The sequence below is a fragment of the Malus domestica genome, chromosome 02 (assembly GCF_042453785.1).
Source record: "Malus domestica chromosome 02, GDT2T_hap1".
Taxonomy (NCBI): domain Eukaryota; kingdom Viridiplantae; phylum Streptophyta; class Magnoliopsida; order Rosales; family Rosaceae; genus Malus; species Malus domestica.
In genome coordinates, this window is record NC_091662.1 from 4,484,867 (window position 1) to 4,501,819 (window position 16,953).

The window sequence follows — 16,953 nt, forward strand, 5'->3', positions numbered from 1 at the left end:
TTCTGATACAAGGAAAGTAAGATGATTGTATAACTGTAGGTCTAGTAGAGGCTGTCGTACCCAGTACACAAGGCTCCCGCTTTACGCAGGGTCTAGTAGAGGCTGTAATGGTTTATATTGCAGCAACTCCGTCAGCAAGTAATTTCATAGTAAGGAATCTTGAGCATGATTAACGAACCTGATCCTTGTCCACCAAAACTGCCCGCACACCTTCGGCAAAATCATTCCGCAAAGACGATCTTATAGCAACGCGATATTCAGTTTTCATCACACCAGTTAGCTGGTATGGATCAAGTAAAGCACATGTTACTCACTCAGAAAATGTGAAATACGACAACACAAAATCTATCAAAAGGATGCAACCACGCGATTATTAGAAAATAACTCTGATATTTTCATTTCTTAATGAATAAGGAAATTACAACTGGTTTATATACATTTGTGAAAAATAGCTTAGTGACTAATTACCCTTGGTTAACTGACTAATCTAGTAATTAGTTACATAGACAGTTGTAACAGACTTGTAACCAAAATACAACAAACTATATATGTGACTCTTTACACCCCCTCAAGCTGAACGGAGGAGAGCCGAGAGAAAGCTTGGATTGAAGGTATTGAAACCGAGCCTTAGAAAGAGATTTGGTGTGAATATCAGCAACTTGAAACTGAGTATTGATATACTGCACTTGAAGTAGCTTAGCAAGAACGAGTTCACGGATGTAATGATAATCAATTTCCACGTGCTTGGTACGAGCATGGAAAACCGGATTAGAGGCCAGAGAAATAGCTGAAACATTATCACACCAAAGAGTGGGAATGGTAGTGAGTGAAAAAGCGACATCTCTGAAAATTTTACATATCCATGTAAGTTCAGCGGCTGTGTGCGCAAGAGAACGATATTCAGCCTCGGTAGAGGAACGAGCAACTGTAGGTTGCTTTTTAGCACTCCAACTAATCAAGTTGCTGCCCAAATATATACAATAGCCACTGGTGGACCTTCGATCAAACACACAACCTGCCCCTACAATAGACCGATATTCCTTAGGATCAGCTAAAAGAGCTCCAGTATGATCAAGCTTCTGAGTGCCCAGAGGAGTAGGACAGGGCTTGCAACCTGCCATGGAAGTCTTGACTAAAAGATCTAAAGCATACTTGCTTTGAGACAGGAAAATACCATCATCAGATCGGTGGACCTCTAAGCCAAGAAAATAGTGTAAAGGCCCCAAGTCCTTAACTGGAAATAAGGAACTGAGTTGCTGAATAAACCGTTGACAGAGAGAGGTATTAGGACCAGTCACCAAGATGTCATCCACATATACAAGGACGAGCACAGGGAATGGTTGAAGTTTCACAAACAGAGAACAATCAGATTGGGAGTTTGTGAAACCAAGAGAGACCAAAGCTTGAAACAACTTATCATACCAAGCCCGAGGGGCTTGCTTCAATCCATAGAGAGACTTCTGGAGTTGACAGACATAAGAAGGTTTGGAAGGATCAATGAAACCTGGGGGTTGTTGCATAAAAACATCTTCTTGGAGATTGCCATGGAGGAAAGCATTGCTGATGTCAAGTTGATGTAAAAACCAATCATATTGCACTGCCATTGTAAGAAGAATGCGAATAGTGACAGGTTTGGCAACCGGACTGAAAGTCTCCTTGAAATCAATACCCTCTTGTTGATGGAAACCCTTAGCAACAAGACGGGCTTTATACCGATCAATAGAACCATCAGGTTTCCTTTTGATCCTGAAAACCCATTTGCATCCAACCAAGTTCTGATGAGGAGATGAGGGTACAAGAGTCCAAGTGCCGGTGGATTGAAGAGCTTGAAATTCATCAAGCATGGCCGTATTCCAGTGATCATACTTGGAGGCTTGCAGATAAGTAGTAGGGACAAATGAACTGGAATCAATAGGATGCTTCGTGGCTGCTAACACTTTAGGCTTGAAAATTCCTGCTTTAGATCGAGTGATCATTGGATGAGTGTTGGTAGGGACTGAGATTGTTGAAAGTGAAGAAGGAGAAGGCACCGGAGATGAAATAGAGGCTTGAGGTTGCTGGGGAGGTTGAGAGTGCCGTGTAGATGGTGAAGGTTGAAGATGTGGTGGAGGTGGAGGTTGCAGTGGAGAATGCACCCGAGAAGAGCTTGAGCATTGACCTTGAGAGAAAACTGAAAGAGGCGGTGGTGCAGGGGGACATGATTGAGGAAATGGTAGGGAGAACTCAAGAGATGTAGGGGAGGGGACAGAGAAAGAACACTGTGACGAGCTACTGTGATGAAATGGAAAATGATCTTCATTAAAGACAACATGCCTCGAAATGTAGACTCTGTTAGAAGACACGTCCAAACACCGATAACCTTTGTGTTGAAGGCTATAACCAAGAAATACACATGGTTTGCTTTTACCATCCAATTTGGATTGCATATATGGCTTGAGCCAAGGATAGCAGCAGCAACCAAAAACCTTTAACTTGGAATAATCAGGAGGCTTTTTGAAAAGCATTTCCCATGGAGACTGAGAAGATCCAGAAAGAGGCATCCGATTGATAAGATACAGTGCAGTAGAAAAGGCTTCTACCCAAAACTTGTGAGGAACTTTGGAAGCAACAAGAAGTGTCCGAGCAGTTTCAGTGAGATGTCGATGCTTGCGTTCCACACACCCATTTTGCTCAGGTGTGTGGGGACAACTGTACTGATGAGAAATACCATGTTGAAGCAAGAAGGAAGCAAAAGCAGAACCAGTGAACTCACCCCCTGAATCTGTTCGAAGAATCTTGATTTTATGGCCAAGCAAGTTTTCAACATATGCTTTGAAAGTGATAAAAGTAGAGAAGACTTCAGACTTGTGTTGTAAAGGAAACAGCCAACTGTATTTGCTATATTCATCCACAAAGAGTACATAGTACGTATAGCCACTAACTGATGAAACTGGACAGGGACCCCAGACATCACAATGAATTAAATCCAAACTATGAGATACAGTGGTAGTACTAAAGGAAAAGGGCAACTTATGATTTTTGCCAATAGCACAGTCTGCACAAAAAAACTGAACAGAAGTTGAAGTATGAGGAACAAGCTTATTTGTACGTAAAATCCTTCTCAGAATGGCTGTGGAAGGATGCCCGAGTCGTTTGTGCCATTGATGTAAAGATGCTTGAGTGCTTACAAGTGCAGAATATGAAGCTTGGAATGGCTGACCATGCAGAGGATAGAAACCATCCCTAACTGGGCCTCGAAAAAGCATCTTCCCAGTGGAACGGTCCTTGATGACAGAACCATCAGAATCAAGAGTTAAAGAGCAATAATTGTCTCTTAGAAACTGATATGCAGAGAGCAAATTGAATTGCATCATTGGCACATGAAGAACATTATTTAATCGAAAGGCAGCATGTGGTGTTTGGAGAATAGAAGAACCTGTATGTTGGATGGGCATACCTTGGCCATCACCTGCATAAACCTTGTCTTCACCAGAGTACGGAATGGGGGAAGTGATAGCGGAGATATCATTGGTGACATGAGCAGTAGCACCAGAGTCCAGAAGCCATGTAGGCTGAGAAGAAGAGGCAGTAGAAGCACACATAGCAGCAAGCTTGGCAGGTGGAATCTTTCCAGCAAAGGCATGATTCATGCGAGCATAGCAGTCAAGAGCCTCATGATCTAAAGAATTGCATATTTGACAGGGAGACCGAGTTCCAGAAGAACGAGGAAAGCCACCAGAGTTGCGATTATAATGACTAGTATTGTGATGAAAAGAACCATTACCAGGGCCAGAGTTAGTATAATTTCCACGATAGTTGCCTCGACCTCTGTTGTTCTTCTGAAAATTGCTGCGGCCACGATTATGGCGCTGAAAATTGTTGCGATTGTTGTAGGTAGAATGTTGAACAACATATGCCTGGGAGGGAGGAGGCGTAGGTAAGAGACCTTGCTGGAGAGGCGGAGCTTGAGCAGCAAATGCTTGAAATGGTGCAGTGAGAGACGACGAATGAGCTGTCTTCTTGCGATGCATAAAGATCTCTTTGTTCATGAGTAAGCCATGAAGTTCATCTAAAGAAGTAGATGAAATGCGAAGCATTATCGAATCAATGAAAGACTCGTAATCATCCGAAAGGCCATTGAGTGTAACAGCAATGAGATCTGGTTCTGACACCGGTGCTCCGGCAGCCATAAGAGCATCAGAGATGCCTTTGATATGCTGCAGATAATCAGAAATTGACAAATCACCTTTTTGAATCGCATGAAGACGCGATCGGAGCTGGTGAATGTGCGCCGCCGAGACTCCGCCAAACCGTTGTTCAAGAATCTGCCATAATTCTCGAGATGAGGTGACGCCAACAGTGAACGGAATAAGATCTTCAGAGAGAGTGGAATTCAACCAGATCAGGATATTTTGATCCTTTTCAAACCAGATCTCGTAATTAGGATTAGGAACGGCAGTACCGATACCGTTTTGATTGAGAAGAAAGGGCGATGGACATTGCTCCGATCCATCGATGATACCTGTAAGTTTGTAGCGCCGGAAAATTGGAGCGAAAAGAGCTTTCCAGGTGAGATAATTGTCCTTCTTAAGCTTTGTAGGAACCATACAACTGATGTTTTGGATTGAAATTGATGAAAACGAAGAATTAGGGTTTATCGGAGCTGAATTTGAGGAAATGGGAGTAGGATTCTGAGCGAAAACTTCTGGATTTGCAGGCGAAGAGGTAGAAGACGCCATTGTTGATCAAGGATTTGCAGAGAAAGATCTCAAAGATTGCAGAGGAAGATCTCAAAGATTGCAGAGGAAGCTAGGATCGGAGGAAGCTAGGATCGGTGCGTGAGCAGAGAGGCTCGTGATACCATATTAGAAAATAACTCTGATATTTTCATTTCTTAATGAATAAGGAAATTACAACTGGTTTATATACATTTGTGAAAAATAGCTTAGTGACTAATTACCCTTGGTTAACTGACTAATCTAGTAATTAGTTACATAGACAGTTGTAACAGACTTGTAACCAAAATACAACAAACTATATATGTGACTCTTTAGCGATGAATGAAACGAAAAGGTAGAAAGTAAGACTCACTGGATAATTGATTGTCATTTTTCCCAAGCGCAGATGCAACATTGGAGAAGTAAGTTTGCGTCAAATAAAGTGAAAAAGGAGCAACCTTTCCAAGACCTTGAAGAGCTTCATTAGCCCACTCCACCACTGCAACAGAAACAGTTTGATAGAAAATACACGTACAAGCCTCTCAATGGAAAAGTAAGACAGAATTCATTTCATCATCGATAAAAAAATGGCATTGACAAACTTACCAGTAGCATCTGAACACTGCTGCTGTTTTTAAAGTTCATCAATTGTCACAAGAACCGACTTATTTGCACCAAATGCTGAAGTTTTTTGAGGTAAAAGACTCCTGAGCTGCGCTTCGGATTTGGGTTGCTGCTGAATTTGGCCACAGTTGTGATTGACAACATTGACAATTGTCTCTCTGACAAGGCAATAGTACCCCGACCGTGGCCCGATAGGCCAATACTAAAGGCCATTGTTATGTCCATGAAGCTTATACGTGGCTGTCAAACCCGACACATGAATAGCATACTCTACTACTGTATTACATTGTGAGAATTTTATCTAAAATTAATTGACAATGAGTGAATAAGCTGAAAGATTATGTACGACTTTAATTATGCAAAGAGTGAACTGAAGAGACAATTTTCATTAACCTCCAGTCAAGAATTTGGGCCTCACAAATCACTACCCAATATGTTTTCTACGGGGAGGGGACTGTCACATCGTTCCAAGCAGTTAGAGGCGGTTGACAACGGTTGCGATGATGTGTTTTCTACGGGGAGAAAATACAGGAGTCAGCAGTTATCTTCTCGCAACCGTCTTCAATAATGAAGGACAAGAGAGAGAAAAAAAAACGAATGTAGAAAGGAAACATAAGTTGGTTGACAAAAGGGGAAGAAAAATTGAAGATACAGAGAAGAAGAAAAGAAGAAAATCGATGCAAATTTTGATATATATGTAGTAGGTCCCGGTATCCAAAGGATTCGGGGCTAATGTACCTGCATTGATAAAAAAACAAAGATCCGATTTTTGGAAACGCATCACATAGTAGCCAAAACACCCGACCGTAAATGAAGGGTTTGAGATACCGCCATAGTGGCTTCCCTCATGTGTGTTTCTCTCGTATCGGATCACATAGTGTAAGAATATCAGTAGTGAAAGTTAAATACCCGTGTCGGGAAGAGAAGTCGATGATGACAAAGAGAGAAATTTGGCTTGAAAAATGTATGATGTTTGCAACAAGCGTCACCGGAGTATGAACTTGAAGCTCTCCATCTATCCGTCGTTAAATGTTTCGTAAGCAGCATTGTCAAAGTTCTCTCTGTCAGGGGGGGGGAACTGAAGATGGTTTTGAATGAAGAAGAATGGAAAATATAATTTAGAAAATGAGAAAGAAAATTATAATTGAAACTAAAAAAATGAGAAATAAAAAGAGAGATTTACTATTTTCTAGGAGGTCTTGAATTGGCAAATGAATGTTTAGTAAGAGTGTCATGAGTCAAACTTGTAAGGCTATCTTTAATAAGAAGTTGCCGCGTTTTGTCAAAACTGGTCCATCTAATTGCAAATTGTAACCATATTAGTTGAATGCATATGCTACATCACATTTAGTGAATATTTAGTACAGATGACACATGATCAAACTTGTATGGTTGTTCAATAAGAAGCTATCACGTTCTCAAGAGTAGAGCTAGAAGGGAGCACTTCCCTACCAAAGTGTTTTCCTTCTCCCCTTTACAAGGGATTTGTGTCACCATTAGATGGGAGATTCGAATGCAAGACCTTGAATTGAGAGGTAAACGCTTTTACAAAGCTTTTACGAGCACCTTCTTGTTTACCAAACTTATTGAGACTAAAGGTGGTCTTAACGCCATTTTGGCTAATAGTATTCTGTATATTTACGAATGGTTTTAAGCTTGGGTTTAATTGGATAATCAGAGAGTAGTGCATCAAACTATGGATATTCAGAAACCGAAAGCATAATTCATATTCCTCTAACAAGTCCACGCAAATAACCACAATCAGAATGTTAGTTCATAACTGGCCATATAGAACGCAGTACAAAAGCATTAAAAGCGTCCAAGTGAAAGTGCTTTCTCCTCATGTAGTTTCATTTAACTTAGTTTCACATGCCAGTCCGTCACACACTCAACTCCTCAACGTTCGGGCTCAAAGCATTCTTTATCCTTTCTGTACTAGAGACAATAAATTTAAAGTTCTTGTGATGAAATCATGTAAACATTCAGAAATCTTGATTTATCATAGGTTATGTCATCTCAACTTATATCTTAGGTCTTATGAGTGCTCGTAATACACTAATATGACACTTGTTTTCTGGCCAGGACAGAAACAAAATCATGCGGGAAATTGTCATGACAACTTGAGTGTAAAATGCGACCAGAAAAACACTAAACAGGATAACTATGCTCTCTTAGTGTAAACCTTAACAACAAAGACTATTGGGCCATATATTTGAACCACAGTATGATGGATACCTACAATACAGATCACAAATAAAATCTGAGCAGACACAACAACAACAACAACAACAACAAAGCCTTTTCCCACTAAGTGGGGTCGGCTATATGAATCCTAGAACGCCATTGCGCTCGGTTTTGTGTAATGTCCTCCGTTAGATCCAAGTACTCAAGTCTTTTCTTAGGGTCTCTTCCAAAGTTTTCCTAGGTCTTCCTCTACCCCTTCGGCCCTGAACCTCTGTCCCGTAGTCACATTTTCGAACCGGAGCGTCAGTAGGCCTTCTTTGCACATGTCCAAACCACCGGAACCGATTTTCTCTCATATTTCCTTCAATTTTGGCTACTCCTACTTTACCTCGGATATCCTCATTCCCAATCTTATCATTTCTCGTGTGCCCATACATCCCACGAAGCATCCTCATCTCCGCTACACCCATTTTGTGTATGTGTTGATGCTTTACCGCCCAACATTCTGTGCCATACAACATCGCTGGCCTTATTGCCGTCCTATAAAAATTTTCCTTGAGCTTCAGTGGCCTACGACGGTCACACAACACGCCGGATGCACTCTTACACTTCATCCATCCAGCTTGTATTCTATGGTTGAGATCTCCATCTAATTCTCCGTTCTCTTGCAAGATAGATCCTAGGTAGCGAAAAAGGTCAATTTTTGTGATCTTCGCTAGATTGCTCCGGTCATTAGTGTGGATAAGTATATAAATGGATAGAGATAGGAAAGCAAACACAAGATGTACGTGGTTCACCCAGATTGGCTACGTCCACGGAATAGAGGAGTTCTCATTAATTGTGAAGGGTTTACACAAGTACATAGGTTCAAGTTCTCCTTTAGTGAGTACAAGTGAATGATTTAGTACAAATGACATTAGGAAATATTGTGGGAGAATGATCTCGTAATCACGAAACTTCTAAGTACCGGAGTGTGGTATCGTCTTGACTTGCCTTATCTGTCTCATAGGTAGATGTGGCATCTTCTCTGGAAGTACTCTTCCTCCATCCAGGGGTGGTATCTGTAACTGGTGGAGATGCACAAGGTAATGTATCAATTTCACTTGAAGCTTACTTGTAGTTTCAGGCTTGGTCAAGCGCGATACAAACCATGTAGTAGGAGTCCCCCAAGTCGCCGAGCTAGGGGATCTTTGAAAGAGGTGACAGACAAGGTAAGCAATCAGAGCTCCGGCTGATTGTTCACATTCTCCCTATCTTGCAGGCAGCATGAAGGATAAAGAGAAGAAAAATGGGAAGAAATGATATGGGATACTTTTGCTTTTGAAGAAGTAACTTTCCACAGGTTTATTCTTGAACTGGGCTGGAGGGTTTTCTGGTTTCCTCCAGAGTATAAGGCCGACTGAAGAATTTGAGGGTCAAAACAAGTCCATCAAATCTAGAGTACGTTCAACCCTGCTGATATGGGATACTTTTGCTTTTGACAGAGTAGTGGATGTATCGGCACGTGTGCTGTTACGCTTGTCTCCACATGCTTCCTTGTATCCTTCTCACTTGCCCTATCTATTCCTCAGGCAGATGCGGTATCTTCCCTGGAAGCATAAGATGTTGAAGATGAGTACTCGAGAGCAATGCCAGGTAAGTAATCAGGTAAGGGGTTCCAGGCAGTCAGTTCCTGGCTGGAAGCTTGATTCCAAGTGCTGACTGATTGCTCTCTTTCTCCTTGTCTTGCAGGCAAGAACAAGGCCAAAGGAAAAGACAGGGAAAAAACATGATATGGGATACTCTTGCTTTTAACCCTGATGATATGAGATATTCTTGCTCTAGTATAGCTTGTTTACAGAGGTATTATCGGGGGGGGAAAGAAAGCTGAATATTTCGAAAGGCTTCGTTGGGAGTGTTCTTTCAGATAAGAGGAAGGGTTGAGCATTTTTACAGGTCTGCCTGTCCGTTGGGGATGGAGGTCGACATATATATGAGTCTCCCTAACATCAAGTAATAATGCTATTCCTTTACCCTGCTTGGTCATAGCACGGTAGTGGGAGCTGCCAGCTTCACATGTTTTAACTCTGTTAGAGCACTTTGAAAAAGTGGTCTGTGGTATCTGGAAAGCTGATGTTGCGTGTGAAGATTACAGACAAGCTTTATCCAAGGAGATCCAGCTCTTGAAGTTGGGAAAATGGTGCCTCTTCGGTTTTCAAACAAGCAATCCTGTCGGGGATCTGGCTCTTGAGATTCGGAGAACGATGCCTCTTCGATTTTTGAGAAAGCAATCCTGCTGGGGGTCTGGCTCTTGAGATTCGGAGAACGATGCCTCTTCGATTTTTGAGAAAGCAATCCTGTTGGGGGTCTGGCTCTCGAGATTCGGAGAGCGGTGTCTCTTCGATTTTTGAGAAAGTAATCATGTTGGGAGTCTGGCTCTCGAGATTCGGAGGGCGGTGCCTCTTCGATTTTGGAGCAAGCAATTTTGTTGGGAGTGTTTTCTCGAATGTGAGTAAAGGTTGGGCATGTTTGCTAGTCTACATTGCCACGAAGCACAGAGGTTGACACACAAGGACTTTCCAATTATCCAGTAGTGGTACTGTTCCTTTACCCTCTCTTCGATTTTTGAGAAAGTAATCATGTTGGGAGTCTGGCTCTCGAGATTTGGAGGGCGGTGCCTCTTCGATTTTGGAGCAAGCAATCTTGTTGGGAGTGTTTTCTCGAATGTGAGTAAAGGTTGGGCATGTTTGCTAGTCTACCTTACCACGAAGCACATAGGTTGACACACAGGGACTTTCCAATTATCCAGCAGTGGTACTGTTCATTTACCCTCTCTTCGATTTTTGAGAAAGTAATCATGTTGGGAGTCTGGCTCTCGAGATTCGGAGGGCGGTGCCTCTTCGATTTTGGAGCAAGCAATCTTGTTGGGAGTGTTTTCTCGAATATGAGTAAAGGTTGGGCATGTTTGCTAGTCTACCTTGCCACGAAGCACAGAGGTTGACACATCGGGACTTTCCAATTATCCAGCAGTGGTACTGTTCCTTTACCCTTGTGGGTAATAATATGGTAGCTAGACCTTCAAAATTTATGTGTCTAAACTTTGTTAATGTTGTTTCTTTGCTATTCTTTTACCCTTCTTGGTCAGAGCGATGTAGTGGGAGCTGCAAGCTTCACGTGTCTCAACTTTGTCAGAGAACTTTGGCAAAGTTATTTGTGGTACCCATGAGCTACTGTTGCGTGTGGGAAGTGAGTGATTGAACAGTACGATTCATGTGCTTTCTACTTTGCCAGAAATCTTCGACAGAATGCCCATAATTTCCGCAAAGCTGAGTGTGCGTGTGACAGGTGCTGACAAGGCTGGAAAAGTAGGTGCCTCTTCAATTTCTGAGATCGGCCCTCGTGGTCTCTGAGCAGCCCAGCTTTTGAGAAAGCAAGCCTCTTCGATTTCTGAGATCGGCCTTCGTGGTATTTGAGCAGCCCAGCTTTTGAGAAAGCAAACGCCTCTTCGATTTCTGAGATCGACCCTCGTGGTCTCTGAGCAGCCCAGCTTTTGAGAAAGCAAACGCCTCTTCGATTTCTGAAGCTTCGTCGAGTGCAGATTTTTATAGGGGCTGACATTAAGTTTCAAAGCACACTTGAATATCCACCAGTAGAAGCTCCATTCTTGCACTTCTAAGATCTTGATTTGTCCGACCTCTTCTCTCTTCAACACCTTTGAAAATGTCTGGCCCATCCGACCGTCGTTTTGACTTGAACCTTGTTGAAGAGGCAGCCCCGCCTTCTCCAGACAACATATGGCGCCCATCCTTCGTCTCCCCTACTGGTCCTCTTACCGTTGGGGATTCAGTGATGAAGAATGATATGACCGCTGCGGTAGTGGCCAGGAACCTTCTCACTCCCAAAGATAACAGACTACTTTTCAAACGATCTGATGAGTTGGCTGTTAAGGATTCTCTGGCTCTCAGTGTTCAGTGTGCAGGTTCTGTGTCTAATATGGCCCAACGCTTATTTGCTCGAACCCGCCAAGTTGAATCATTGGCGGCTGAAGTGATGAGTCTTAAACAGGAGATTAGAGGGCTCAGGCATGAGAATAAACAGTTGCACCGGCTCGCACATGACTATGCTACAAACATGAAGAGGAAGCTTGACCAGATGAAGGAATCTGATGGTCAGGTTTTACTTGATCATCAGAGATTTGTGGGTTTGTTCCAAAGGCATTTATTGCCTTCATCTTCTGGGGCTGTACCGCGTAATGAAGCTCCAAATGATCAACCTCTGATGCCTCCTCCTTCTAGGGTTTTGTCCAGTACTGAGGCTCCGACTGATCCCCCTCTGGTGCCTTCTCTTTCTGGGGCTCTACCGACTGCTGAGACTTCTCCTAAGCAACCTTTGTGAAGGCTCCCTCTTGTTTGTTTATTTTGACTCAAGTATATGTACATATTTGTAACTTATCGGGGATATCAATAAATAAGCTTTCCTTCATTTCAACGTATTGTGTTAAATACACCAAAGCCTTATTCGCTAAGTTCTTGAATTTTCTTTTGTTGAAGCTTGTATGTTGAAGCTTTGTGAGTGGAGCATGTAGGTTGAGGTAGTGTTCCCTTAATTTCCCGAGTGAGGAAAACTTCTCGGTTGGAGACTTGAAAAATCCAAGTCACTGAATGGGATCGGCTATATGAATCTTAGAACGCCATTGTGTTCTGTCCTGTGTCATGTCCTCTGTTAGATCCAAGTACTCTAAGTCTTTTCTTAGGGTCTCTTCCAAAGTTTTCCTAGGTCTTCCTCTACCCCTTCGGCCCTGAACCTCTGTCCCATAGTCGCATCTTCTAATCGGAGCGTCAGTAGGCCTTCTTTGCACATGTCCAAACCACCGTAACCGATTTTCTCTCATCTTTCCTTCAATTTCGGCTACTCCTACTTTACCCCGGATATCCTCATTCCTAATCTTATCCTTTCTCGTGTGCCCACACATCCAACGAAGCATCCTCATCTCCACTACACCCATTTTGTGTACGTGTTGATGCTTCACCGCCCAACATTCTGTGCCATACAGCATCGCCGACCTTATTGCCATCCTATAAAATTTTCCCTTGAGCTTCAGTAAATTTTATTTGGACCCAATAAACCTATTTCTACACTCATTAAATTTTTGTTAAATTTTATATTCCAATTATGCCCTAAAGAAAAGATGGGTGTAGAAAGATATTATCAACTGGAGCAGTCGGAGAAGAACATCAAAAATATAATTGGTGGATGGCCGCTTGTCAATTCCATCAAGGAAATACAATCTTCTTAACAACATATATATAATTAGTTCATCTCTAGGTTATTTGAAATTTGAATTTAACAGAGAAGAAGGTGGAATTGTGTACCATGAAAGGGCCCCTGCCGCTCAGTGAGTTCATTAGCTTCTCAAATTCCATAACTTTCTAAGGCATGGATTTGTCTTAATTGCTTTAATACATGTTATGTTTCTTAAATAACTTAGGGAGGCACAACTTATTGGGGACTTCAATGGATGGGATGGCCCCAAGCACAAGATGGACAAGAACCAGTTTGGGGTTTGGAGTATCAAGATACCAGATTCTGGTGGAAATTCAGCCATTCCTCACAATTCAAGGGTTAAATTTCGGTTTAAGCATGGAGATGGAGTTTAGATTGATCGCATCCTTGCTTGGATTCAATATGCCACCGTGGACCCAGCAATTCCATCAAGGAAAAGATAGGTGTAGAATTCCGGCAATCCCTTCGTCCTCCATGCTGTTCTTCTTTTGAGCTACAATTTGCTGGGTTTTTATAATTAGTTCATTAAGGTTTAAGGAGATAATACAACAACAACAACAAAGCCTTTTCCCACTAAGTGGGGTCGGCTATATGAATCCTAGAACGCCATTGCGCTCGGTTTTGTGTCATGTCCTCCGTTAGATCCAAGTACTCTAAGTCTTTTCTTAAGGAGATAATAGTCAGACCAAAATTCAGCCCCATGGAATTGGGCACGAAGAATTGAAAAACGACGAGATAAAGAGCAGATCGGTGGTGACAGTTTTTGGAATGATGACCATAATCAAATTTGGTTGTTGCCAGGGTGGGTTTACATGTCTGTGTAATTTTTTTTAAGTATGCAAATTTTGTATTTGAGGGTAAAATGGTAAGTTTGTGGGACAAAATTTATAAGTTGGGTGTGGAAAGAGAATTAATGGGTTTAAATAAAATTTCCCCACAAAGTATTATGTTCTGTTTAGGCAAAATCTGTAAGTTCTCAAATAGGATAAATAAAGATAAACATATCCCAGCATAAAGACGATTTGTCGTGGTTAATTCTAAGAAACCTTGTATCAAATGTATGATAGTTATTCATAACTAACACAAACAACAGTTTGGCCAAACATTACTGGTCTGAGCCATAGACTGTGTGACCTCAGACAAAACAGATCCCACATGTACTCAGATTATGATTGATGTCCCTATAGACTTTTACCTTTGAATCAGAGATTCATCTGTTGTAGGGCTATCCAATATTGGATTTGCATAAAACGAGCCTTTTAACGTATCTGCAAAACCAGAATACAAACGGAAAATGAAGGATCCTAAGTTCTTAGAGTTTCCAAAGAAACAAAATTTAGAACAAAGAACATAAAGTGATACCAGGCTTTCCAGATTCCAGCTTCTCTTTTCCATGACTCCATCCACAATTGTACCTAAACATAGATGGCAGGTAAAAAGAAGATAAGCAATAAAACTACGTAAACATTAGTTAATAATGTCAAGACCATAGTCTGTGACAAATCCAAGAGTTGGGATGAACTATCTTTCTGGCAGGAATTTTTGGAATTTTTCTCTATGGTAAGGAAAACATAGATTGATGTTTGTGTTTACACTAAAATTATGCCAACGGCTTAAGAGAAATCAAAGTACAACAATGGAACTAATACGACTTACCTACTATGAGGATCTTCAAGTACCTTCTTCACCTCTTCAGGCAGATTGGCTAATCTAATAAACGAAAAGAAAACTCCCATGAGCAGTGCTATAACAAACTATCTTCCTAAATTCATTATGAATTGCAGTTAAAACTTAAAATGAACATGAAAATCCTATGTAGAAGGGATATACCTAGGTGACAAGCGTAGAAGATTCCCGCGCAAGGAAGAATATCCCGGAACCTGCAAATGGAAACTCAATGAAACAATTACAAAGATGCTAGAAAGAAAATACTTATCAGTTTACAACAAAACGCTAGCTCTCACGAGAATCGATTAGGTATGAAGCATCAAAACAATAACATGAGACATCATAATTTATGAGCTGTGAATGGAATAATGGAGCAAAATATCGTTGCCCAAACAGCACAATCTACAATCTACATGACGGAGAAAGTACCCCGACATTACATATGCAAGTTCATGGGTTCACATGTAAGCATGTGGTTTATCTTTTTAATCGATTCGTTAACAAATTCTTTCTGCACATATAGTTTCAACCAGAAACCAAAAATTCCATTGGTAAACAAATATGCATAATAGCAGAACTAAGTAAAAAACAACATATCACCATACTGATACTGATGTGATTCAGAATTAAGCATTTTAACTTACCAAAACTGGTAATGGAAGAGATAATCAGTAATTAACACGGTAATTGCATAACGAAATCATACTTGAGTGATTGATAGGATTCCCTACCCATTTGGTCCAAATCCTTCTTCAATCTTCACTGACAAGTCTTTGTCCTTGTCCTGTATCAATCAATCCAAAATCAAAAAACGATAATTAGAAAAATCGAATTCTCGACATGATTGACTGAGTTAAAACATAGTAATTAAACAAAACTATGAATAAAACAATTAGATTCTGTTTGGTTGCTGAGAAAATGAAGAGAATAACAACCAAAAAGTCAACTGAAATAGAATTTTGCTCTAATTTCAACGAATTCTCTTGAGTTTCTGAGCACCCAAACAGAAAAAAAATTAAAGCCAATCATACCAAACTCTCATGCTCAATTTTCTCGCAACCACAAACAGAACTTAGAGGGAGATAGAGAGTTACTTGGAGCTCGGAGTAGGATATGGTGACTGGTGTGACGGTGGGAACGGCGGGGTCGGAGGACGGAGGCATAGTTCGACAAGAAATTTGGCGGGAAAGACGGCGGTTGGACTGTGACGGTGGGGAAGAATCCGTGGGAACGAAGAGGAATTTTGGTGCGGAAGGACGGCTTTTATATAGAAGGGAGGGAGAGAGGTTGAGAGCGAAAGGCGTGATTGTCAATTTCAAATATTTTTGAAGGAATAAAGAAAGAAGGGAGGTTGAGCATCAATTCCCTTTCCCCTCCAAGCCAAAGAATACATGCAACTTTAACGAAAAGCTTTCGGTACTGTTTATTTTAACGAAAAATTATATTTTTACACTAAAATGTCAATCTTGGTACTATTCGCTTTACCCTTTATTCTTTTCTTATCGGTAAAACTCAAAGTTTTCAAGCCTTTTTCATTAGTTTTCTTAAGAATATATTCATGATCACGATGTGTGGCAAAACTTGAAGGTGGAGACGAATATATTAAATACATATAACTATTACTGTATTAGTTCAATTTAAAATTAATTACATACTTTAAGGATTTGTTTGAAAGTATTTTTCAAATAATTAAAAGTGTTTTTGATTAACATGTTTTTTAAATCAATCTTTAGTATAACCAAGTGGATCTTAAAAAAGAACTTGAGGTGCTTTCTACAAAAAAAAACATGTCTGCAGCACCTGAAATGTTTTTGGAACCCAAAATCAATTTAATAAAAGTAGGTTTAGTCTTTTTGTTTTTGAACAAACGATATCATCTATCTTTAAGGTGAGAGGATAGACTTAACCTCACAATGGCCTAGCACATAAATAATGTGGTTCAAATTCGCTTTTGGTGATAATCGAATCTAAAACTTCTCACTTACAAATGAGAAGGAATACCCTAAATCGTAGTACTAAGTAATGTGTTTAGTTATTTTTAAAAGACTTCAAAACAAGCCCTAATTTGTATCAAATTCAAAAAATTTGAATTGGGCGGATGTAATATGTATTGGGTATTTCCTCATTCAATAATATTTACGTTGTTTTCGGCAGAAAAGAAAGAATTCAATTGGAAAAAATAAAAAAATGGGAAATAAGGATATTCTAATTAAGGTTTTTATTAATTGTTTTAGGTGGATAGTTCATATGAAGATTATGAAAACGCTTTAATTCTCTAATGTGAGGTTCCGTCTCGATCTAAAGTTAATCAGTCAAAAATATAATTAAGATTGTTATTAATTATCAATTCATGTATATTTCCCCATGTATTACGATACTAAGTTAGACAATGAAAAATACATACAAGGTTTTACGAGAATATGCGTGGCTGTCAAGTCCGACACGCGAATAGCATGCTCAACTTGTATTACTCTCTAAAGATTTTATCCAAAATCGACGATGAGTGAACAAGTTGAAA

At 40.5% G+C, this 16,953-nt stretch overlaps 2 protein-coding genes across 15 annotated transcripts in view; both read right to left on the reverse strand.

The window, feature by feature from the left end:
• LOC103407734 (disease resistance protein RPV1-like) overlaps positions 1-16,953 on the reverse strand; it is a 55,043-nt gene that overhangs the window by 17,531 nt on the left and 20,559 nt on the right. The gene's annotated exons all lie outside the window — the stretch shown is intronic.
• LOC103406914 (uncharacterized) lies at positions 7,025-15,801 on the reverse strand. Of its 2 annotated transcripts, none has more exons than XM_070806432.1 (6): positions 15,530-15,801; positions 14,598-14,647; positions 14,424-14,477; positions 14,130-14,182; positions 13,963-14,035; positions 7,025-7,251 (listed from the first exon to the last, which is right to left on the reverse strand). In XM_070806432.1, exons 1-6 carry the CDS (start codon positions 15,596-15,598, stop codon positions 7,218-7,220), a joined length of 333 nt encoding a protein of 110 aa, XP_070662533.1. In that variant the 5' UTR covers positions 15,599-15,801; the 3' UTR covers positions 7,025-7,217. The 2 variants fall into 2 exon arrangements, with proteins under 2 accessions (XP_070662533.1, XP_028965897.1); XM_029110064.2 differs by lacking the exon at positions 7,025-7,251 and adding an exon at positions 7,408-7,556.

Excerpts from the sequence above, each read along its gene's own strand:
- LOC103406914 (XM_029110064.2), bottom strand. The coding sequence starts at position 15,598 with ATGCCTCCGTCCTCCGACCCCGCCGTTCCCACCGTCACACCAGTCACC. Across the intron at positions 14,648-15,529 it reads TATCCTACTCCGAGCTCCAA|GTTCCGGGATATTCTTCCTT; the intron begins GTAACTCTCTAT and ends TTCCATTTGCAG. Across the intron at positions 7,557-13,962 it reads GATGAATCTCTGATTCAAAG|GTATCCATCATACTGTGGTT; the intron begins GTAAAAGTCTAT and ends TCTGTATTGTAG.